The sequence below is a fragment of the Falco naumanni genome, chromosome 18 (genome assembly GCF_017639655.2).
Source record: "Falco naumanni isolate bFalNau1 chromosome 18, bFalNau1.pat, whole genome shotgun sequence".
NCBI lineage: Eukaryota > Metazoa > Chordata > Aves > Falconiformes > Falconidae > Falco > Falco naumanni.
Genome location: NC_054071.1, coordinates 3,131,767 through 3,154,236, shown reverse-complemented (window position 1 = coordinate 3,154,236; position 22,470 = coordinate 3,131,767). Strand labels below are relative to the sequence as shown.

Sequence of the window (22,470 nt, the reverse complement as noted above, 5' to 3'; positions counted from 1 at the left end):
CCCACACAGGCACGTCCTGCCTTCCCCAGCACCTCCCAGCCCTGAGCTGGTGGGGATTTGGGCAGCCGGTGGCTCAGGAGCCCCGACCACCGTGCAGGGGCCAGCAGGCAGGACAGGCAGGGGATGCGCCGCTGCCAGCTGCTCCCTAGGGTAACAGAGGCCAGCAAACCGCAGGATGTTTGCTACCACTTTATTATGACAAAGGCTACAAGCCACGTTATTTTTAAAGTGCATTATTATTCACCATCAACAAACCACAGACACAAGCCTGGCGTAGTGCAGATATGGCCAAAGTGGCAGAGGATGCTGAGCTGAGAGCAAGGTCAGGGCGAGCCGAGCAGACGGGGAACAGGGCTCAGGCAGGTGCTGGGGTACAAGCACTGCTCCAGACAGACCCAACCCCCTCCCAGCCTCAGGAGGGCATCACGGACAGCAGGAAGGACGGGGCAGCCTCACCAGCAGGCGGGGAGGCTGGAAAAGTCACGGCACAGGGCTGTGCCAGGGAGGGCTCGGCTCCTGGGGCAGACCCAGCACCCCTCTGCGTTTGTGGACCACAGGGCTAGGACGGGGCTGCACCTTGGGAGCCCCACGGCACCACAGAGGAGCAGGGCAAGGGCCCCAGCACTGCTCACCCCTGCGCGGTGCCCCCAGCCAGTGCCCACCGTCCTCCCCGCAGCCCCACAAAATGGGGAGAGTGGTTCTGGCACCCTTGGTGCCACGTCGGGGCTCCACTGGGCTCCTCGTGCCATCCTGGGAGCCCAGCGCTGGCCCCCAGCATCAGGCTGGGCAGGCAGCCGGACAGCCCCATCCTTTGGGGGTCACCCCAGGCCCTGTTCAGGGAGGAGCCCCCCCTCCCAGCCTGCTTCATCCCAGGCCCGGAGCAGCATCCCTGCAAAGGAGCTGCTGGGGGACACCAGCCAGCTTGGGACACCTATGGGCGCTCCAGCCCGCGAGCCGTACACGGCACCCAGCTGCCGGCTGAGAAGGACTAAAGTGCTTTTTTTCTTTCTTTTTTTGCATGGGGTGCTAAGGCCAAACCTCACCCTGCCAGAGAACATATCCCCTTTATCCCCAGGGCCAGGGTCAGAAACCCCACGGCAGGTCTCTGAGGAGCCATCCCTGGGTGGCTGCAGGCAGCAGCAGGTCTCTGCAAACCTCAGCTCAGCAACATTCAAGTCCTGTGCAACGAAAGGCTCCTGACCCACTTTGCTGGCTCCTGAAGGCCCCGGCAGCTCCCACGGAGCCCACGCCGCTCTGACAGGGACCGTCCTGACAGAGGAGGGTGGAGGAACCAGCTCCGGTATCTCGTAGTCAGGAACCACCTGCCCATCTCCTGCTCCGGGTGCAGCCCCAGCTGGCCCGCGGGACCATCCCTGCCGCAGCCCCAAAGCTGCCCGGCAGAAGCGTCCCCACGCCAGCCCCAGAAGGGCCACGCAGCAGAGCAGCTGGGGAAAGCTACAAGCCAGCCAGCCACCCCACAGCCACGAGAAAACGCCGCAGGCTGGAAGGGCTTCCTCAGGCTCACGGGCTCCTGCCGCCTCCGGACTCCTCTTGCAGCAGCACCCCTGTGACATTGTCTCTAACCAGCCCAGTGGCACCCCTACCCAAAGTGACGGTTCGCATAGTGCTGCTCTCCCCGTCCCCAGGCATCGTGCCACCCCACCCTTGGCCAGGCGGTCTCTGTCCCCCAGCCAGCTGGGGCAGAGGGAAACTGAGCCCCAGTGACAGCAGCCTGGGGCCCAGGGACTGCTGCAGCCACGTCTCTATGGCTTCCAACCCTGTCGCTGTCCTCGTCAACGGGACAAAACAGGCAGCAAGAGGCGACACCCAAGAGCGGAGCCCATCGCAGGGGACAGGGCTGGAGGGGAGCACCAGCCCCTCAGCTGCGCCCCGGCTCTCGGTGCAGGCAGTACCTCACTCACTGCTGTTCTTCCAGCAGCCAGCAGAAAATAGAAAGAGACTGAGGACTTGCAGCTGTCCCTCCTCCTGCACCACCGCTTGTCTTCGAGGCCCCGCTGCCTCGGTCCACGGGCTCCCTCCAGCCCGGGAGGCCGCCTGCAGAGCGAGGCTCCGGAGCCTGCCCCAGCCCAGGGCTGGCAAAGCTGCCACCCCGGCACCAGCCGCTCACACTCCTGCCTTGAGTCTCTCTCTGGGCGTCCGGATGGCAAGTAGCACTTGTGACACACACAGCAACGGGAGCAGCAGCAGTCATGTCAGCGTGAAGCAAACATGGCATTGCTTACAAGGTGCAGCAGCGAGGGGTGCTGGGGACCGCCCCGCACGGAGCCTAGATGATATCCGTCTCCCTCTCTATGCCGACGTACTTCAGGGCGTCTGCCTGGCTGTACCTACAAGATAGGAAAGTCACCGCCGCTGCGCTGACCTCCTGCGCTCCTCGCAAACGTGCACACAGACAGCGGGGTCAGCCCTGCGCCCCAGTCCCCAGCCAGCGGCTCCCCGAGGTACCTGTAATCAAAGAAGAGCTCCTCTCCCGCCTGGATGGCTCTCTTGGCGAAGATCCCTATCCGGTGGTCTCCGTTCACCATCACAACTGCAACCAGAGAGATGACATCAGAGAGGTGCAGCTCCAGCTCAGGCCGGGAGGTCTTGCAGCACTTCTGCCCTGCCTGGCCGCCTGCCAGCCCCCTGGGGCCACGGCACCCGAGCTCCTGCCTAGCAGGAACAGGGTGCACCCCCCGGAGCTCCCCGCTGCGCTCTAGCAGCCACCTCTCCTTGTGAGGCCACGGCCACTGCAGAGCGACCGGGGGCCCTCGCCACCAGGAATGTGATTTGCTGCGGAGAGGAGGAGACTTTGTCCAAGTCTTTGAGGTTCTGCTGCTCTCACAAGCTCAGGGTGACTTGGGACCCCCGAGAATCCGCTGCAATCCCAGAGCTGAGCAGGACCCCCAAGAGCCAACCCCACACCGAGCTCTGACTGGGCCGGGATATCTCACCTTTGGCATAGCAATTGGGGTTCACCGAGTGATTGGCAAAGCGGATTTTATTTCCTTTGCGGGTGGCATCAACAACAAAATCTGTTAAAGAAAAAAATAAAAAACAAAACAGAAGAAAACTGTAGTGTAGAGACAGGCCTGCCGCTCGGGCAACAGAGGGGCTGAGACTGCCCACCCGGCCAGCAGCCCCTGGCCAGGAAGCCCAAGCCTCCCCCGGTGAGTTACCGTTGTTGAGGTTGAAGAGGAAGCTGGACATGTACTTGTCGTAGACCTTCCCTCGCCGGTCAGCCTCGTCCTGTGAAATAAGCTGGAGAAGGAGAACACCATGAAAGAGACTCGGCACCGCAGCGCTCGCCCACCTCCCGGGAACACCCCCCTGCCCTCCCACCCCACCGGGCAGGAGCTCGCCAGGGCTCCCAGGGAGGGAGCAGAGACACGAGCTGGGCTCCCAGGGAGCAGCACGTCCACAACACGCTCCTCCACGGGGGAGAGCTTAGAGGTGCTGAGATGGGTCCCCACAGAGTCAATCGCTCAGCCCGGTCAGCGAGCCCGCGGCCCAGCCCCGGTGGGGACGCCGTCCCCGCCGCGCCAGCGGCTGGAGGAGGCACTTCCACCGGCCGCAGCCTCCCGAGCGCACAGCACTGACCTCACCGCAGTACTCGGAGATGAACTCGTTCTTCTGCACAGATTCCTTGATGAAAGTCCCCCAGCCGGCGACATCCGACGGTGCCAGCAACAAGTGCTGGAGCCAAGGTGAAAAGGAAACTGTTACGGCTGGCAGGCCCGCTACCTCCCAGCACACAGATCGCACCCCGGTGCAGCCCAGTTGCCCTCCCAGCACAGTTGCACACGCCAGGGTGAGGGCAGTGCCCAGGAAGAGTCGCCTTGTGCTGGCTGCCACGCTCCAAGTCCCAACACCACAAGGTCAAGGAGCAAAGGGGAGCCAGTGCCTATCCAGCATCCCCTGGCTTAAGGTGACACACGGCTCCCTAGAGACCTACAGGTCATAGCACCATCAGGCTGCAGCTGCACATCACTTAACACCCACTAATTTTGCATCTTTCTCTGAATTTTTGTCTTTTTTTACATCCAATCCCTTGACCTGACCAGCAGAATTCAAGACTAAACCTGTCCCTGGAGTCACTTTTTACGCTCCCTTACTCTCATCCTTCCCCAGGCAACTCCCGTCTCCCGACTGTCACATCCGTAACCCATACTCCAGGTTAAACGCTGAAGCAGCCTGGGGCAGAGCAGCTTCTCTTCCAGACCTCCTTGCTCAGGCAGCCGCAGGCAGCTCGCACCCCCGCTCCTACGGAGGCACCGCGGGCTCCGTTTACCGGCTCTACGCTGCGGGCAGCTCCCTGCCGGCGTGCCAGAGCCACGCTGCTGTCGGTACCTTTTTGAGACCTCGCTGGATGCTGCAGTTCTTGCAGGAGACCACCTTGCAGTCCCAGTGCTCCGAAGCCCCGCAGGTCAGGCACAGGTCCGGATCGCACTCCCGCACAGCCAGGTAGCACGGGCACTGCTTGGTGTTGCACTGGGTTTTACAGCGGCAGCCTGGGAAGCGGTTCTGACCTGCAGCAACACAGCCCGTGGGTTGGCACCCTGAGGTTTTTCAGCCAACAAGGGGGGGCCACGCAGCGTCCCTGCCCCACAGAAGCTCCTCCCGAGCCAGGTCTCGCCCTGGCAGGCACAGAACTAAACCTGCCCGTGACCAAGGGCCACCCTGCTAACGTAAGGAAGGAATCTTTGTGCTAATAAAGAACTCTACATCCACGCTGCTCTGGGCTGCGGAGACAGCAGCCCCCAGTCCGCCTTCCTGCGCCCCCCCACCCCTCCGAGTCACTAGGACACAAGACAAGGGGAACACAAAGCAGCCTGGGCACCCAGGAGCTGGAAGTAAATCACAGCAACGCTCCGAGTGCAGGGGAGATTTGAGCACCGCTCACACCTCGCAGAGCACAGACCACACACAGGGTCCTTCCCATCTGCACAGCTGGAGCTGCTGCTCTGCCTCTCGGGACTAATTATGTGCAGTTTGAAAATAAACTACATGTATTGGATACTGGATATCCAATAATATCCAATATATTGGATAATATAAATGTCACAGATCGGTACAGAGAATTTGGAGCCCGAGTTGGCTCCCTGTCACCCTGTTGTCCTTCTAGCCCCAAGTTGTGTCACAACCCTTAATAAATCCACCCTCAGGAGCCCCACCGGTGTGGGCAAGTGTGGTTGTCTCCATTGCAGAGCTGGGAACAGAAGCCCAGAGGGAAAAAAAATAACGGTGGCAGAGCAGTAACCCAGCTCCCACCCTAACTGCCGGCCACACATCCTGCTCTCAGGGAACCAGCAGCATCACCCACAGGTTGCTGGTGCTGGATACAGACACGTGGCTGAGCGTTCTCGCAGGAACACGTATCTCAGCTGCTGAGAGTCACGGGGCGGCATGGAACAGTTTCCCTTTGGACTTTAGCAGACTGCTCATCCAACTGCTGCAGATGGATAGAGCACCGAGTGCAGGAATAAAGCAGGAATAAAACAAGCCTCTCCAGCAAGTCCCAGCTCTGCACCCTCCCTCTGGTCTGTGTCAGGAGAGCTGGCTCCTTTCCTGCCCGACAGGCCTAGGTTTCTCCTTACAGTCAGGGTTGCACTGGCAGAACTTCTCACAGAAATTCTGAGTCATGATGCAAGGGCAGGAGCTGTCACAGGGATGCTCGGGGTGGTCGCAGGGCTGGTAGTTGTACACCTGGGTAGGTGAATTATCTAGAACAAGAGAAGAAACGCCCGGATTAGAAGCTGCACGTTGCAGAAGCGTTTAACAGCAGCACACTCGGGACTTTGGAGCACGGGAGGTGCAAGCTCCCCGTTTCCCTGCACAGGACAGGGAGCCCAGCAGCACCCAGCTCCCGCAGACCCAGGGCTGTGATCACCGGCACATGGCGCACCCCTGCTCTGCCCCAAACAGCCCCTTTTACCGCGGGGCTGCCCACCAAACCTCGCCTCCCCTGGCTGCACATACAGCCCCAGAGTGTGCACCGGCACGGCGGCGATCCCCACGGCACAGCCACAGCGGGGCCAGCCCGCCGCACCCCGAGGAGCCCGGGGTGGGGGGACCTGCTCCCCCTCTGTGCCACCGGGCTGGGGAGCAGGATGCGGCCGTCCTGCTGCACAAGTTGGAGCCGGAGCACCTGACCCCGCGGGTGGGCGGCCACGCAACCTCGCGCCACGCGGCCACAGCACACGCTACCTTTCTTCAGCTGAATCTTCCTGCAGTGCGCAGCCCACAGCCTGCAAGAGAAGCACAGGGGGTCTGAGGGGACGCGTGACCTGCTCAGCACCGCCGGTCAGCGCGGCAGCAGCAGACAGGCGACTCCAGCGAGGCTCTTGGGCGGCTGCGTGCATTAATAACCCCCAGCCAGCCATAAAGACCGTACGAACGATGCAGCTACAGCAGAAATTAAGTTAAACGCTACAGCCAGAGTCACACCAGCCACGCTGGGATCAGCGCACAAAAAGGAGGCTGTAAGTCAGGGAGCTGAGGCCAAGGCTGCTCCCAGGGCAGCAGTACCGGCCCTCCCACAGCGGTGCGGCACTGCAGGCGGGCACCATCCTGCCCTGCCCTCCGGGGCTGAGCACGGGGCCGCAGAGCCTCATGGCCGGGGCAGCAGCACCAGGGAGACTGGCCAGGGGCCAGCACTGGCCAGCAGCACCAGCAGCCCTGTGCGACAGCGGGACGTGTGCGCAGATGGGAGCCAGATGGGGATTACCAGGAATGCGCTGGCACAAAAAGCAGTGGATCTGGTTGCATTTTAAGAACAAAACAAGCTTGTCCAACACTTGCCTGTGCTTCCTTTTCTTCTTCTGGGATGGATTCATTAATTCGTTTGTTGGCAGTTTTGTTATAAGCGACTCTTTCACTGCAAACTGAAAGACCTACCGAAGAACAGAAGCAAAAAGAAGAATAAAGTTCAGTGCGCTCAAGTTGTTTTGTTCTAAAGCATAAAGAGAGTGCCAGCAAACACACACAGGGGAGCTCCCAGTCCCGACGCCAGCGAGCTTGCAGTTCTGCCCCCAGTTTCACTGACCGCTGGTGTCATTGCTTCTCCTGCCTGGGACAGAAGAGTGCCCACCCTGCCAAGCACGCCCACCCTCAGACAAGGCACTCTGGAGGGAGCTACCAGCACCCGGCACGCACAGGGCTCGTTCTGCTGCAAAACAACAACACTGAATACCTCCACAGCGTGTTAACGCAACATACTCCTGGAAGGGATTTGTGGCAGAGAAGAAAAAACAACAGGGGAGCAGCGGCCAGGGCCCCTCTCCTGCTGCTGGGCACCCACCTGCTTGCACGTCTTTGTCCCCAGCAGCCTGGCAATTGAGCAGAAGTTGTTGAAGTAGGTCCCGTGGAAGACACGGAAGAGCGATTCCTCGGCTCCCGTCCACTCGACGGGCTCCTGCGGCGTCTCCACCGCGAACAGCTGGGAGGAGGCTGGGCTCAGCTTCTGCTTGGTGGGGGTCTGGCAGCGGGAGTTTGCCTCTGGCAGGGAAGGCAGACGTTAGGCCGAACCCGGCATGGCAGCACACGCCCCTGCCATCACAGCTTGGAGGGCAGCGGTCCCCCAGCAGTGCCCGACACCTGGTCTCGCTCCAGCCTCCCCACCGCGCTCCTGCCTCCAGCTGGGCAGCCCAGCGCTGGCTGGATGGTGGCGCTGGCCCCCTGGAAGCACCAGAGCCACCATGCCACCTTCCCCTTCCAGGGCTGGCCCAGGACAGAGGCCTCCAAGCCCGGCAGCAGCACCAGAGCGGCCCGAGGGCGAGGAAGCCGCTCTCTCCGCTCCCACCCGAGATGGGACCCGGACACACGGGAGCCCTCCGCCCCCTGGGAGCTCATTCTGCCCCGGCCAGCACCACCTCCCCTGGCTCCCTGTGCTCGCCTGCAGCCCCGAGGAAGCGCTCGCCCCTGGCAGGTTCACAGACCAGCCCCCTGCCCCGGCAGCTCCCCCATGGCACAGCAGGGACAGCGCGGGGGCTGGGACACGTCCCTCACGCACAGCCAGGCGCTCAGAGCTGAGGGCTCTTGGCTTTGCAGGGCCCAGCAAAGCTCTTGCTTTGCCTGACAACGTTCCTCCTTCCTGGGAGAGGACGGTGAACCCCGCAGCGGCGAGGGCAGGTGTCCCTCATGTTTCCTTAAGCCCAGCTGGAGACACCGACTGCGTTTGCCAACCCCGCACGGCACAGCCCGGTGCAGGACGCAGAGGCAAGGCAGGGAGAGCCCCAGCTGCAAGGCGCTGCCTGTCCTTACTGCCCGCGCTGCCGGAGGGGCGCGGGGTGTCTCGGGGCTGGCATCGTACCCGAGGAGCTAGAGGCCCACTCGTTGCCCGTGTCTCGGTCGCTGTCACCCTCCCTCGTCTCGGCGACGGTGGAAGCCGGGTTGTTTGAGCAGGAAGCGCCCACCACGTGGTGCCTCCGGCGGCGCCGGCCCGAGCACTTGGACCTGGGGTTGTGCAGCGCAGCAAACTCCTTGGCTCCTTCCTGCAAGCAGAGCAGAAGACAAGGCGGGTGGCAGATGACCAGGGAACACAGAAAGGTTTTTCCACAGGCCCTGGGACAAGCCCTGCCCTGCCACCACCAAGAGAAGGTGGAAGATCCACCAGACACTACCCCTTTGGCACCTGCCAAGGCCCTGCCAGCACTGCACATTCCTGCTTTGCTTCCTTCAGCATCGCTGCCTGGTGGGAAGAGGCTCCCTGGTCCTCCAGTCCGCTCCCTCGCCTCCTGCCCTGACAATGACGCTCTCCTGGCCTCTCCCTCTGCTCCAGCCCTGCAGCTCCCCAGGACACGCCGTGTCCCAGCCTGCTGACCAGCTCCGACACCACCGAGCGCACCCACCTCCCTGCCACCAGCTCCGATCCCCGGCAAGACAGCTAGGCTGCATTTCTGAAAGATCATTTTCAAAGCAGTTTGAGCCTTCCCCACATAGGCTAGATTCCTTCCTCGGCATTTTTAACCCGGGCTTCATCTTTCAAACGCGGCACTGAGTCCAGAGAAATCATCTGTCACCACAGTTTCCCATCTGCCAGCTATGATATCGGTCTTCATTGCAGATTTGCTAAAATACGCATCTGGTAAGGTCTGCATTTGGATTCATACGTCCCTGAATCCAATGAGGATTAGAACTAATTCTGAAAAATCATTAAAGCTGCGAAAAGGACCCACAGAGTTCTGCAGAGCAGGGTTGGCCAGGCCACTTCTCTCGTGGTTTCAAAAGCAGCAACGCAGAAACATACCAGCCAGAGGAAACAGTCTGCTCCGCAAGGATCTGGCTCGATCTTGGTCTCTCTATTCTTTCGTTTGTACACATTAGGAGTAGCATGAAAAGCTGAAAAAATAATAGTTATCTTTACTATTGCATCCTCCAAGAGTCTCCCCCAACGCTGCAAGGGACAGGGCAGCACGAGCTCAACGAAGGTTAAGTGGGAGCCTGGCGCAGTCAGCAAGAGCACCCGAGCAGCTCTCCCGGCAGCAGGGAACGAGGCGGCAGGACCTCCTGGCCAGCCCTGCTCCAACCCACGACGGGGACTCGGCAGCAGTGGGGGAACACTTGGGAAGGAGAGGCCATAGGAAAAAGATCTGCTTTCCGACTGAAACAAAAAGACCACATGATCTCAACATTATATCTTTTAATAAATAATTCACTGGAAGGAGTCCTGTGACTTTCCAAAGAAGCCCTTAGACCTGGGAAACAGCAGGTCCAACAGCTAATCAGTATCCAATAGGCTTTGGCAGGACAAACCGCAGGAACATGACTAAGATGAAGCTGTAAGTTCCAGTGAGGCAACAAAACACAGGGGCATGTCCAGACTTTGGAAGTGAAACATTCATGCCTTTCCCTGACGAGCTTCTGCAAAGCAAGAGTAAAGTCTAGTCGTGGCGGTATTTCTGGCACAAACTGCCAGGAGGCTCGAACGCGGCGTGCTGAACAATGGTGAGAAAGAGGGGACGGCCACGCAGGTCGCTTTACCATCCGTTTGAGGAAATGAGTGGAGCCGTCTTTATAAAAGGCTTCTGGGCACCTGTCAGCTCCTAAGGCTCCACTGCAAACTCCGGGGAGGCACCACCCTCTAAAGACTGCAGCACAGACACTAAGCAAGGCGTACAGAGGTATGAAGCACTGAGGAAAAATGAGGAGAAAAGGGCTCTAGGGAAGCGTCCGGCCGAGACTGCACTTACGATGCAGAAAACAGTCGTATTTGAAGCAGCGGCGGCAGAAGAGGGTGTGGAAGGAGTGCAGGGACTGCTCCCGCTGGACCGACTTCGCGCACGGCCCGTCGATGTTGGGAGTGCACTGCGGCGGCAGCACGTTCGGGTCCGACACTTCCGTGAGCTCCCGGTACCTATTCGACAAACAGAGACACCCACAGATGGGCACGCTTTCCTAATCCGGGGCGTTTTACACGACTACGGTACTAACTGGGCCAGCAGGACTCCGACCCAGCTGCCTTGAGGCTGAAAACTCAAGTTTCTAACGCTCCGAAACCGCTCTGCTCGCGGTGCCTGCGGCCAGCCGAGCTCTACTTTCTGGTCAGAGCACAGTGCTGGTTTTTTTCTGAAATACGGATTTCGACTCTTGCTAAGAAAGGTAACAGACAACTTAAGTAGAGATCTTCTACCTCTCTTTCATATCGTCTGGGAAGCCGTACTCGGGAAACATAGAAGAAATAGCAGTAAATATCATGTCATTTGGAAACCGCTTCTTTGAACACTTCTTGTTACCTAAGAAAAAGAAGACAGACAATTCCTCAGTTAAGCTGGGTGCGAACGGGTCTTTCCTTCCTCCACAGCGAGCGATTCCAGTAGGTACTCAGGACTGTATTTTAAGAGGCAGAAACATAATCCCATACACAACAGATAAACCTCTTCTCCTGCAAGCAGGCTAAGCCACTTCCAGATGCAGCGCACACTGCTGCTTTCAGAGCAGTGTAAGGATTTGATGGAAGTGCTAACGACTTCTTAAGAGTATTCCTCTTTATCTCTACCAAGACAGGATTTGCAGACAATGCTTTTCTACATCCGCGAAAGCTCCTGGTATTTGTGCTGTACCCGCATCGCTACAAACCAAAGACAAAGATGAAACTACCAGTCAGCGTTCCTAAGGTCACCCAGGACACATGAAAATCCCACAAACCAGAGCTTTCCCCATGCAGTAAGACCTCCAGGTGGCACAAAGGAGGGAAGAGGAGCACTAATATGTGGAAAACAGGTCTGGAAAGGCTTTGAGAGGGTCCCCACCTCCCTGGCCTACAGCAGAATCAGATCTACCTCCAAACTCACTGACAGGTGCTTGCACTTTAAAACCTCCATCAGCAGAGATCCCACAGCCTCCTCGGATAATACCCTGCTGCTTTACTAATCTTACCATGAAATGTTTTTCCAGATGACTCATCTAAATTCTTCCTCACCACACTTTAAGCTGGCGACTTCTCACCCTGTCCACAGGGGACAGTGAGAACAACTGATTTCCCTTCTGCTTTTGACTGCCACCACGCCAGAACTTGCCAAGCTGGTCGCTACCCTTAGCAACACGTTAATAACCACCAGTGACGTCAGGAGAGCAGCAGCCAGCTACTCGGGCAGGGCAGGATGGAAACATGACCAACATAACCCCAATTTCTGTGGTCAGACCCACCTTCCACTGCAATTCGCTTTCTTTTCCTTGTGACCGGCAGCTCCTCTTTCCCATCCTCCTGTTTAACCTCAGAATCGTTGTGTCCTTCCTCCTCCTCATCCGAGTACTGATTCAGGGCGTTCACTAGCTCCAGGAACACAGCGTCACTGATGAGGACTGACCCTGAAATCATTTCTAAAACACAGAGATGTCAGTCGGTTTGCGCAAGCGCCACCGTCTTCCACACTCCTCACGGTGGTAAATCACAAGCCAGCCCCACAACACCATTAGCAACCAGAACCTTCCTCTTAATTTTGCAGGGATAGGCGGGATTTTAATGCTAGAGAGCCACAGGAGTAGTATCATTTTTAGCAATCAGAGGGCAGGCCACACCAGAGAGCTTTCCCCTGCCTTCCTCCCTCCAGGCAGAGTTTTATGATGGGGCAGGCAGCACTGTAGGGAATCATACTGGCTTTTTTAATTTCTGAAAAGGCTGATTAAAGTCTTGGCTAAGGTCACAAGTGGAATGAGTTTGCCGAGCTCCTCCTAACCGTTAGCACATTTTTCAGCATCCCAGAGCACACCTGTGAACCCCCGTGAGCAGAAGCATCAGCTCCAGAGCACCTCGGGCCTAGAACGGAGCGGGGTATCAAAAAGCAGGACCGAGTCCTTGCAAACCAGACCCGCAGGCGTGTTCCTGGTTTTCTGCCCTAAGAGCTCCACAGAAAAGCTGGTTACTGCTGCCACCTTTTGACATTTTAACTACTTTGATATGTTGTTTACAAGAGTCTGAATGGACAGTGCTGACTGCTCCTAGATTACCTTCCTCTCCATGAACCTTCCCATCATAGTTATTAATGAGTTCTTCAATGAAAGTTTCATCTTCTTCCTTCACCTCATCTCCCATGTAAGGGATATTACACAGAACGGTTTCATCCTCCACCTGAAAAGAGACCAGACGCAGTTCAGAAAACCAGTGCTTACTGGTCTCCAGCCAGGCTGTGCACCCGAGGCTGCTCCTGTCCGTTCAGACCTGCAGACAGCACTGGACAAAGCAAAGGTTCGGCCTCCCCAGCTCCGGTTTCACATGTCTCATCACTGACATTTCACTGTTATCCCACGCCAGAAGCATAACTCTGACCCCTGAAAGTGCAATTTGCTTTGAAAAAGAAGAGCAGTGCCTCCAAGGCTTACAGAAACTCAGAAACACACATGTTGCCAAGAATAATAAACAGCCAAAAAGTGTCAGAGGGATCGCATTCAAGGCAGAGTAGAACTGGAACGGTGAAAGGCGAACCAGTAACTTGCTCCATGGAGGGCCAAAGCCAAAGCTGAGGAGCACTGTCACGTTAACCACAGGAGCAAGGACGCTGGGCCTTCATTGCTGTGGCACCACCGTCCCCCAGTGCCACAGGAGGCTTCAGAGAGCCTGCCAGGAACACATCCACACCCCACGCCAGGCAAAGAGCCAGGCTAGCCACGCACCACCTGCTTGTTTAACAAATAATCCCAACTATGCCACATCAAAATCGGCATTTAAATCACTCCCCTTACTGGTAGCGACCGAAGAACTAATCCTCGGTAGCATCTTTATGATGAGACCAGCAGGGTAATCCAGTCACAAAGGAAAGGATCTAGCTAAGAAATACAACTCTTCATTTAAAAGGGAAGAACAATCTTAAGAAGAAAACAAAACACCCCCAAAACATATTTACCCCTTAAATCCTATGGAATAACGGTGACCCTATCAAGGAGTCAGGTGTAAAGGAGAGACTACCTGGGTAAGACAACGCGGATTCAAGGCTGTTTTGTGGGATTCAACAAAACAAGCAACTAAACCAGTATTTTCCATCACCTCTCGAGCAGACATCGTTTGAAACAAGTGAGCTGAAGAAAGCATCATCACCCCACAACCAAGCAATAATTACACCGCAACCGCACCGAGACCTTGCACCCCAGCACCTCCCTACGTACCATGAAATTCTGCTGGAGCGGGGACCAGGAGTACATGATGGGCACCAGCGCCACCGTGTTCAGGGTCCTCATGTACAGCGTCTGGCTTGGAAATCCCGGGAAAATGCTCTCAACTGTACACTGGAATACAGAGAAGGGCAGTGAGGAAACTGGGAAGCAGTTGCAGGCAGAGGGTAAAAATCACACTTCAGGACAAACACACGGAAACCCCACATTCACTCCTGGGGACTCCCTCACAGGAAAACCCTTTGGGTTGCCTTTTTTTGCCCATTTCTGCATCCCAGAAGAGCGCAAGGCACGGCCTGACACTGACACAGGACAGCACACATGAAAAACAACCCCGTATCCTCACAACTCCGTGCGAAGCCCTGGTTCTAGAGTCCATACTTTCTGCTGCTGTGTCCCTTTCCTGCTCCACACCTGTTTTAGGAACGGATGCCCGCTGACCGGCTTCATCAATTGCACCGGCTGGACCCGAAGCTTCTTCCAGTCTTCATTCAGAATTTGAGTCTTTTCATGAACCTTCGCGAAGTTGGCCACAAACAGAGACTGCGGCGAGAGAGAGCAGCACTTGCAATTTAAGAAGTCACACCGAGAACATTAAAACCCCTCCTGAGATTTTCCTTCAAGTACCAACACGTATGCAAGGCAGAGCAGTTCAAACTGATGATGCCGATTAGAAGGAATCCCAATTAAACTCAGCATTGGTACAAGACTAGCAAATCTACAAAATCTACCCAACAGCCCGTAGCTTTTGATAACTCCTGATGATCCCAGCCAACCTCTTCTAAAATCCTGCCTGCCAAGAAGAGGAGCGCCGGAGTAAGTCAGCCAAAACCCACCGACTCAGGTTCAAGCAGGGAAATACTTTAAAGAACAAGTAGAAATGAGTCCGCTGGTAGTCGTTAGCTGACCGACTTCTGCGTACAACAGATGCTGATGGCACAGCTCAGGGCTAATCACGGAGGATGAGGAGCAGCGGTATCTCTTCCAACTTACCCAGCTTGCAACTCCAGCTGAGCTGATCAGCTCTCAGGATGAAGCACCCCTCCAAGAGCTGCTCAAATACCATAAGCTAAAGCAAAGTATTTAGGAAATACCCGTCAGCCGGGGCTACCTCTGCCTTTACCTTGGCTCCCATGTTCGCCTGAAACCTCTTGAGCTGCCGAAGACGCATATATTCAGACTTGACTTTTCTTTTCCAGTATATAATACACTTTGATGTCGGAGGAGCGGCGATTTCCATTTTTCTGTAAAAGTACAGAAAGAATAACTAGCAAACGATGGAGAGCTTAATCCTGTAAACAGGCACTATTAGAGAAAATAAATCCTTGTGGATTTTAAATGCATCATAGACTTTAACTAGGAAAAAAACATGCAAATCCACACCAGCCCTCTATTTACAGACCCCCCACAGCTGGAAAGGCTGGAGGGCTGGTGGAGGTGGGATGCAGCAGGAGTGAAGCCAGTGACCGGGACCCCACCACAGGCAGAACCTCCCGCCTGCCCCGGATCGGGCCCAGGGGATGTTCGCTGGGGGGAGCCCCCCCCCCGGGATGCACCGCTGGGGACTGCAGGCCTGGGGAGGAGGGGGTTGGGCAGCGGTGCACCCCCGGCTTGGCTCTGTCCCTGCTCCCCCCACCCAGGAAGCCACAAGGCCCGGCCCGGCGACAGCACCGGGGGGCTCCCAGCCGCCCCACCCCGCCCCGGGAGCCGCAGCACCGACGGGGGGGCTCAGGGGTAACACGCACTGCAGCGGGCCAAGGCCGGCCGGCGCCGCAGGAGCGGGGCAGCAGGGCCCGGCCTCGCCACCCCCATCCCCAGGCGGTACCGCGGGGCTCCCCGGACCCCCGGTCCCCCCCGCGCCGTCGGCCCGGCCCGGCCCCTCCCCGCCCGCACTCACTCCTCGGCCATCGCGCCAGGGGGAGGCCGCGCTCCCCTGCGCGACTGCGCATGCGCCACGCCCCGGGACAGCCCCGCCCTGTCTCAAGCCACGCCTCCTCATATAAAGCCACGCCTCCTCTCCCCAGACCACGCCCCATCGCCCCAAGCCGCGCCGCGCCCCGCCCCGCCGGGGGAGCCCCGGTCGGTCCCGCGCCGACCGGCCCGACCGGGGCTCCCCCGGCGGGGCGGGGCGCAGGTCCATAGCGGCAGAAACCGGGTGAAGCCCCGCGGGCTTGTTTCAGCCCGGAGAATCCCCTGCCCCCGGCTGTGGGAACGGATCGACCCGGTGGCTCCGAGCCCGGTGCCCAGCCCGCCCCGGTACCAGCTCGGTGCCGTGGGCTCGCCCATGACCCGACCCTACTGCTCGGTCCCATGGGACGAGGGGTGATGCCGGTTGACCTTCTGTCCCCCCTCCCCATCCCCGCCACCGGGGCCGCGGCGCAGGCAGCGACGGGCCCGGTGTAACGGGGAAGGCGGGTGCCGTATCGCGGCGGGGTGCTGGCGGGGCCGGGCGGGCCCCGGGCTTCCTGCGGCGGCGCCGGGCAGGAAGCGGCTGTTGGCGGCGGCTTTCCTGCCCCGGGGGCCCCGGCGGCGGGGAGCGGGACCCGTCGGACGGGGGCTGGGGGCTGCCCCAGGGCGCTGACTCCGCGGCTCCGGGCGCTCCAGTCTCCGGGGAGCCGCTTCTCAGCGCGGGGGAGGTGGCCCCGACGCGGGCCCGCATCTGATGCCGTCGGAGCTTCGCTGAGTCAGGCGGGGGCGGGGGGAGCCCGGTGTCCTCCCGACCTTCCCGGGCATTGGCTCGGAGCCGGGCCGGGGATCGGGATAAATCCGCGGGCGTAGCCCCAGCTCGGCTGCAGCGGTCCCGGCGTGGGATGATGCTCCCCGGGATGCGGCTGCTCCGCTGCCGGCTCCTTCCCTTGCTCCTTCCCCTGCTCCTGCCTCTGCTCCAGCGGGGTAAGGGCAGCCCGGGGTGGGAGCTGCTGCACGGAGGGGGGGGGGGGGGGGCGCAGCCGGAGGGGCTGCGCGGAGGCACTCAGGGTGTCGGCCACAGGGTCTGGTTGGGCACTGAGTCCCCACCGGGTCCCTGGCTCATTTCTACCCCACCCCATCCCACCCCATCCGTGCTGGGTGGCAGCTCCCCTGGCCCCCCCATCGTCAGAGGATGCTCTGGGCAGGGTTTGCTGAGTGCTTCCCTGCCCACGGGTTGGTGTTTGCTCAGAAACTGCTCTGCCCCGGTGGCAAAGGCCAACGCAGAGCCAGGAGCCCTGGCTGCCCTTCCCTCCTTTTGGCCCAGTCACCTCTGCTTGGCCTGGGAGGAGGAGGAGGGGTCTCCGGTGTGCTGGGACCACCCCAGCTCATGCCCCAAAGCCAGCTGGGCAGTGGGCTGTGCCTGGCTGTGCAGCCCTGGCACCCTGCGTCTCATTGCTGCAGGGCACGGGGATGCTGAGTACGGGGACCTCGAGGACGAAGGTAAGACCCTGGTGCCATCGGCCCAGCACGGCTCTGGCCCCGGCTGCTGGGGCATTGCCACGGCCGCGGGCTCTGCTGCTGGCAGAGGGGGTGTCTGCACCCCTGGGGGACAGGGCCCCACTCGCCTGGTCCCCTGGGTCCTGCCGGCGCTGACAGCACCATCTGTCCTTCCAGGTCACTACCTGTACCTGGACGAGGACGGTGAGTAGAGCTGCCCTCCTGCGACCCTGGCTGTCCTCCCCATCCGCCCACAGACCTCGGCGGGCCCCATGCAACCTGTGCTGGGCTCACGAGAGCCCCGGTCCCAGCTTGGCTGAGTCCATGGGGCCCCCGCAGCTGCAGGCAGCCCCAGTGTGGGACCCCCAGGGCCACAGGGTGGACTCCCGCATGGGACCCCCATGGTGGGCTAAACTGGGAGTGTTTCCCAGGCGTGACCCCAAACAGCCCCCCCCAAAATCGGGCTTGGTGGGAGAGCTGGGGGCAGGGCAGCATCCCAGGGTCTGGCCGGTGCTGTGCAGGGCTGCTGGAGGTGCCTGGGGGGGCAGCTGGCTGCCAGGACACCTACCAGGACTGGATCTCCCTCTACTGCTGGGCCCCCTTCCACGCCACCCTCATGGCCATCCCTGAGGGCAGCCGCTGCCGCTGGGACCAGATCAGCAGGTGGGTCGGTGTCAGCTGCGGTGGCGGGGCTGCCATGGGGCCACTGCGGTGGATGTGTCCCTGTCCCGGCAGGCTGGCCTCACACTGCCCCCTCCACAGCACCTACAGCGAGCTCTCCAGCTGCACCCAGCTGCTGGCCCAGCTGCTCTCCTGCCCCTGGCCCAACACTGCCCTCGACACCTTCTTCCTGCAGGTCCACGCTGAGTACTTCACCAACTGCACGGGGGCTGGGTCCCCCCGGCTGGGCGCGCTGCCCCCTGGCATGGCTGTGGCTGTGGCCGTGGGGCTCAGCTGCCTCGTGCCCCTTGCAGCAGCCCTCACGCTCAGCAGAGCCCGGAGAGGGGCTCAAACCCCGGCGGGCAGCTGCCCAGCCCCTGCCTGCTTCCATGCCCGCGAGAGGCTGGCAACAGCCCCCTTCCCTCCCAGCCCTGGGAACTAATGAGTGGGCTGAGGGTGAGGGGGCAAGGCAGAGCTGGGACGGGGGTCTGGGTGTCCCTGGGGCTGGAGTGGGTCCCGTGGCACAAGGGACGGCTGGACCTGGGGCTCTGGGTGCCTGTATCTGCCCTGGGTAGGGGGGCAGTGTCAGGAGGAGGGTCTGGGGCGCTGTGTCCTCGCCCTGTGTGGGCTGAGCCCCTTCCTCAGCACCCTGGGGTGGGGGCTGGCAGGGAACGCTGGGGATGCCAGGCTGCAGGGGGGGGTGGGGGGGTTGGGGGCTGGGCCTTGGCTGGCTGCCACCTTCCTGTCCCTGCCCATCCTGTCCCTGCCCATCCCATCCCTGCCCATCCCCTCCGGACACCCGGGGAGGGGGGCGGCCGTCCCGGCCCCAGGACCGCGCTGAGATCATTGGGTGTCTCCCTGGCAGAGGCTCCTGCCACCCGGCCGGAGGCTCCGCTGGCTTCAACAAAGAGCAGGACCGGGGGGCTCCGAGCCTGCGGCCCCCAGAGCGCCAGGGCCTGATGGCTTCCAGATGTGGCCGCTCGCCCGTGAAAGGTCCTGCAGTGCCCTGGAGCAGCGGCCGCCGCGTCCCGGGGAGGGTCAGGCGGCTCTGCCAGGCTGCATGCCGGGGAGCGTGAAGCCCAGCGAGATCATCTTTCCACAGCAGGGAGGGTCCGGCCGAGCTGGCCCTCATCACGCCCCGCTCCGCTCTGTGTCCCGCGGGCTGGCTGTTAAAGGGGAAGATTTTGGGCTCTTGCTCTGTTCCAGGCCAGAGGTGAAATGAGCTCAGCCGGCCTCAGCCCGGTCCTCAGGCGGGGATGCCGCAGCCCCATGGGGCTTGGGGTCATCATCGGTGGGGATGCGGTGGGAGCAAGGGGCTCCGGCAGAGCCCGGTGGGCATCGGGCTGGGTGGTGCAGGAGGAAAGCGTCAGAGGCGAGGGTGGGCGATGTCGGCCAAGTCTCTGCCCTCTCCCCACCTCCCTGCCTGCATCCAGCCGCACACCCACGGGCAGGTCACGCTGTCGGCCATGGGGCAGGTGTCAGCGTGAGCCCGAGCACACGGTGTCAGGGCCGTGGGTCCCCCCGCTGTCCCTGTGCCCAGGCAGCAGCGCCTGTCCGGGGACATTACGCTTCCCCGTCCACTCCCCCCGGCTGCCGGGCTGCCTGCCCTCCACGCAGGAGACGAGGGATTTCACAACCCAGCCCAGACAGGATTAAAGAGAAATACACAAGTAAACAAATAGCAGCCTCGTAAAACTGGACGTGCGGCGTGGGGAACGGAGCCTCCGGGCCACCGGGTGAGGTGTGAGCTGCCCGGGCACCGGGAGCGATGCCCACGGGGGCCGGCACGGTGGAGCGCAGCGGCAGGGTCCTGCCGGGAGAGCCGCTTTAAAGCAGCGCTCAGCAATCTCATTTTTCACACGTCTCCTGTAGTCAAACTGCCCCTGTCAGAGGAAAGGAGTTGCTTCCTGTTATTTCCATTGAAATACTTGTCCCGGTCGTTAGCCGGCAGGCTTTTGCAGGATGGCACCACGCACGCAGATGGGCTCCAGCCGGCTCTCCCGAGGGCTCCTGCTGCTCTGGGGTAAGTGTGCCGGGGGTGGCCACGGCGGCCAGGGGCTCCACACCTCGCCCCACCGCTCACCCAGCCACCCTGCCGCGTGTGGGGCCCGAGGCCGGGGTCTCAGCTCAGCCCAGCCCACCACCCACCCCGGTGTGCAGCCAGCCAGGCAGCACCAAGGGTGGCTGGGGTGGCCATCGCCTGCACAGCCAGGGGCCGGTGGCAGGCGGGCAGTGGGTGCTGTGGGGCAGCCCCTGCCACGCTCACCCCTGGTCTTTTTGCCAATGACCCACGGGAGCAGCTGGGAAGCCCCACGAAGCCACGGGCTGGGACAGGAGCCACGGCACTGCACGTGTGTGGGGAGAGAGGGGCTGGACGAGGCTGTCGGGAAGAGGCTGTCGGGAACAGAGAGCGGGATGGGGTGGGCTGCCCTCGCCACAGCCCGGGAGCACCCCCTGGCCAGTGCCTGACTGTGCCGGAGCTCCTCACGGGCAGGACCTGCCGAGGTGGTTCACCGTGCAACTGGCATCACTGCCCCACATCGTCGGTAGAAGACAGACAGGGCAGTTTCCTCGGGCCGTGGGGCTCCGGTGGGCCAGGCAGGACATGCCCCAGGCCCTCGGTGGGCTGTGCGGGGTGTGGGGCAGATGGCGGGCGGAGGGGCTCTCCGGCAGTGCCGCGCTTCCTCTTCCTGCCCTGGCCCTGTCCGGCTGCGATGCAGCTGCCTGGGGCAATGGGGCAGCCCTTGCACTGGCTCCCCATGGGTGGGGGGCACGGCTTGCCCCTGTGCTGTGACCCAGGGCCCACAGCCCCCACGCAGCCCCTCTGCGCCCTCGAGCAGCTGCCTGCAGCCTGGCTGCCCCCTCCCCACAGCCCCTGCCCATATGGGGGGCTGGACACCCTGGCCCCACGGCATGCCAGGCTCTGGGCAGCACTCTTCCCAGCACCCCAACTTCAGGAACCCCTGAAAGTTCCCCACTGCAGACCCAGCCCTGCCGGGGCAGCTCCTGCACGTGGAGCCCTGCCCGTGCCCATGCCCCACTGACCCCTGGCCCCTTCCCTCCACAGCTCTCCTGGGGACCGGGCTCTGCCACGTGGACACCAAGGCAGAGGGCTTCAGCAAGGTCACCGAGACAAGCCCACCCATGGTCTCGTTCAACTGGACTTATGAGCTTGCGGGTGAGTGCAGGGGCTCAGTGAGGGCCAGGCAGCGCCACGGGGCCAACGATGCCCTGGCTAGGGCTGGCTCTGCACCGCAGGGTGACCCCCTTTTCCCCTGGCTGTGTGCTCTCCGTCCATCCCCAAACTAGCCAGACTGTGCCACGGAACCCTCCCTGGCACTGGCCACACTGGGGGCAGCTGGCCCTGCTGTGCCACTGTGCTCCCGGGCGTCACCCCGGGGTCTGGCCCTGTGCCGCGCCTGTGCCTTCCCCACCAGCCTGGGCATGGGGCTGGGGGCTGGGTGTCAGCCGGCAGCAGCCGCAGGCAGGGACAGGCTCTGGCAGTGGTGCTGCCCGCGCTCAGCACCTTTCCCCTGCAGAGGAGGTGTACGCCAACATCACGCAGAGCTGCTGGGAAGGCTTCGTTCACCTGATGATGAATGTGACGGCGTCGGAGCTGTGCGAGTGGAAAGTCATCAGCAGGTATGGGGTGGTGGGACAGCTGAGAGCCCCCCCCGGGCAGCGCTGGGGGTGGGGTGGGGCAGGGGCTCTGGCTGACTCTGGGGGTGTCCCCAGCTGGGGAAGCGACACATGGGGTCACTTTGGTGGGGCCATTGCCTGTGGCCCCTCCGACCCCAGGGCTGCGTGAGTGGAGCTGCTCCTGAGACAGTGGGAAGAGTTTGGCTGGGACAGAGCCCCCACACTATGCCACTGGGCCACCAGCTCCTGGCCCGAGGGCCACCTTCTGGCCCAGGGCCACCTTCCCCTCCAGCAGCTCCGGGCAGAGCTGGTGCAGGCAGCGGGGCACAGGGTGAGCCCCGGGTGGCCTGGAGGGTGCCGCTGGGCTGGATGGCCACCCGGGGAGGGGGGGGAGTCCGTGCCTCCGGTGTCCTGCAACCACGCGGTATGCCCCCATCCCCTCCCAGCGCCCCACGGCTCTCTCCCCAGGCCCTACAGCAAGCTGCAGGCCTGCCTGGAGGAGTGGGCCGACCGCCTGCACTACGGTTACCCCAACGCGCTGGCGGAGCAGTACATCTTCCAGAGCCACCACCACTACTTCCACAACTGCACCCTGGGGCACCAGGTCTACTTCGACCCGCCTGAGGACGTGCTGCTGGCCATGATCATCGCTCCCATCTGCCTCATCCCCTTCCTGGTCACCCTGGTCATCTGGCGCAGCAAGGACGGCAAGGCCCAGCCCTAGCGCCACAGCTGGCGGTGACCCTGGGGGTCCTGCTCGTCCCGTCCCCCCCGGGCTGTGGGGCCAACCGCCCGCTCGCCCACCCCCGGGGGGGCTCCTGGAACACGGTGTCAGGGCGGCCGGTTCCCACCGTGCCGCCGGTGGTGCACCCCGCCCCGCGGCTGGGGATTAAATGCTTCTTCCCCGACGCGTGACACTGGTTCTTCTGCCGCCGCCGGGCCCCGGCTCGCTCCCGCCGCCCGCCCGCTCGCTCCGCCTCGCCGGCAGCTGCTGGCTGTGGGGCGGCACCGGGAGGCGCTGGGCGCGGGTGGGGAAGCGCACCGGGCCCCGGGCCGGCGCCGCCGTCCGGGCGGGGTGGGGCTACGAGGGGGAGGGGCTCCTTCAAGGGGAGGGGCTTCATAAGAGGGCTTTTTCGAAGGGGCGTGGTTTGTTTATGATGG

General features: G+C 61.5%; 3 protein-coding genes across 4 annotated transcripts; 2 read left to right on the top strand and 1 right to left on the bottom strand.

Annotated features, from left to right (window-relative positions):
* Window positions 1–176: 176 nt before the first annotated feature.
* On the bottom strand, window positions 177–15,585 carry EZH1 (enhancer of zeste 1 polycomb repressive complex 2 subunit). The gene is made up of 20 exons (XM_040617631.1): window positions 15,503–15,585; window positions 14,729–14,849; window positions 14,020–14,148; window positions 13,600–13,719; window positions 12,448–12,568; window positions 11,647–11,820; window positions 10,631–10,733; window positions 10,191–10,354; window positions 9,248–9,339; window positions 8,312–8,492; window positions 7,301–7,497; window positions 6,802–6,893; window positions 6,208–6,248; window positions 5,598–5,723; window positions 4,351–4,529; window positions 3,601–3,696; window positions 3,180–3,261; window positions 2,955–3,035; window positions 2,467–2,551; window positions 177–2,348 (listed from the first exon to the last, which is right to left on the bottom strand). The coding sequence occupies exons 1-20, from the start codon at window positions 15,511–15,513 to the stop codon at window positions 2,288–2,290; spliced, it is 2,256 nt and encodes a 751-aa protein (XP_040473565.1). The 5' UTR covers window positions 15,514–15,585; the 3' UTR covers window positions 177–2,287.
* A 568-nt stretch (window positions 15,586–16,153) lies between these two features.
* LOC121098925 (receptor activity-modifying protein 1-like) lies at window positions 16,154–18,333 on the top strand. Of its 2 annotated transcripts, none has more exons than XM_040617439.1 (5): window positions 16,154–16,497; window positions 16,975–17,013; window positions 17,188–17,214; window positions 17,532–17,673; window positions 17,867–18,333. In XM_040617439.1, the coding sequence occupies exons 1-5, from the start codon at window positions 16,416–16,418 to the stop codon at window positions 18,243–18,245; spliced, it is 669 nt and encodes a 222-aa protein (XP_040473373.1). In that variant the 5' UTR covers window positions 16,154–16,415; the 3' UTR covers window positions 18,246–18,333. The 2 variants fall into 2 exon arrangements, with proteins under 2 accessions (XP_040473373.1, XP_040473374.1); XM_040617440.1 differs by having other exon boundaries at window positions 17,773–18,333.
* Window positions 18,334–19,347: 1,014 nt separating this feature from the next.
* RAMP2 (receptor activity modifying protein 2) lies at window positions 19,348–22,217 on the top strand. The gene is made up of 4 exons (XM_040617736.1): window positions 19,348–19,693; window positions 20,738–20,848; window positions 21,210–21,312; window positions 21,778–22,217. Exons 1-4 carry the CDS (start codon window positions 19,633–19,635, stop codon window positions 22,031–22,033), a joined length of 531 nt encoding a protein of 176 aa, XP_040473670.1. The 5' UTR covers window positions 19,348–19,632; the 3' UTR covers window positions 22,034–22,217.
* The last annotated feature ends 253 nt before the right edge of the window (window positions 22,218–22,470 follow it).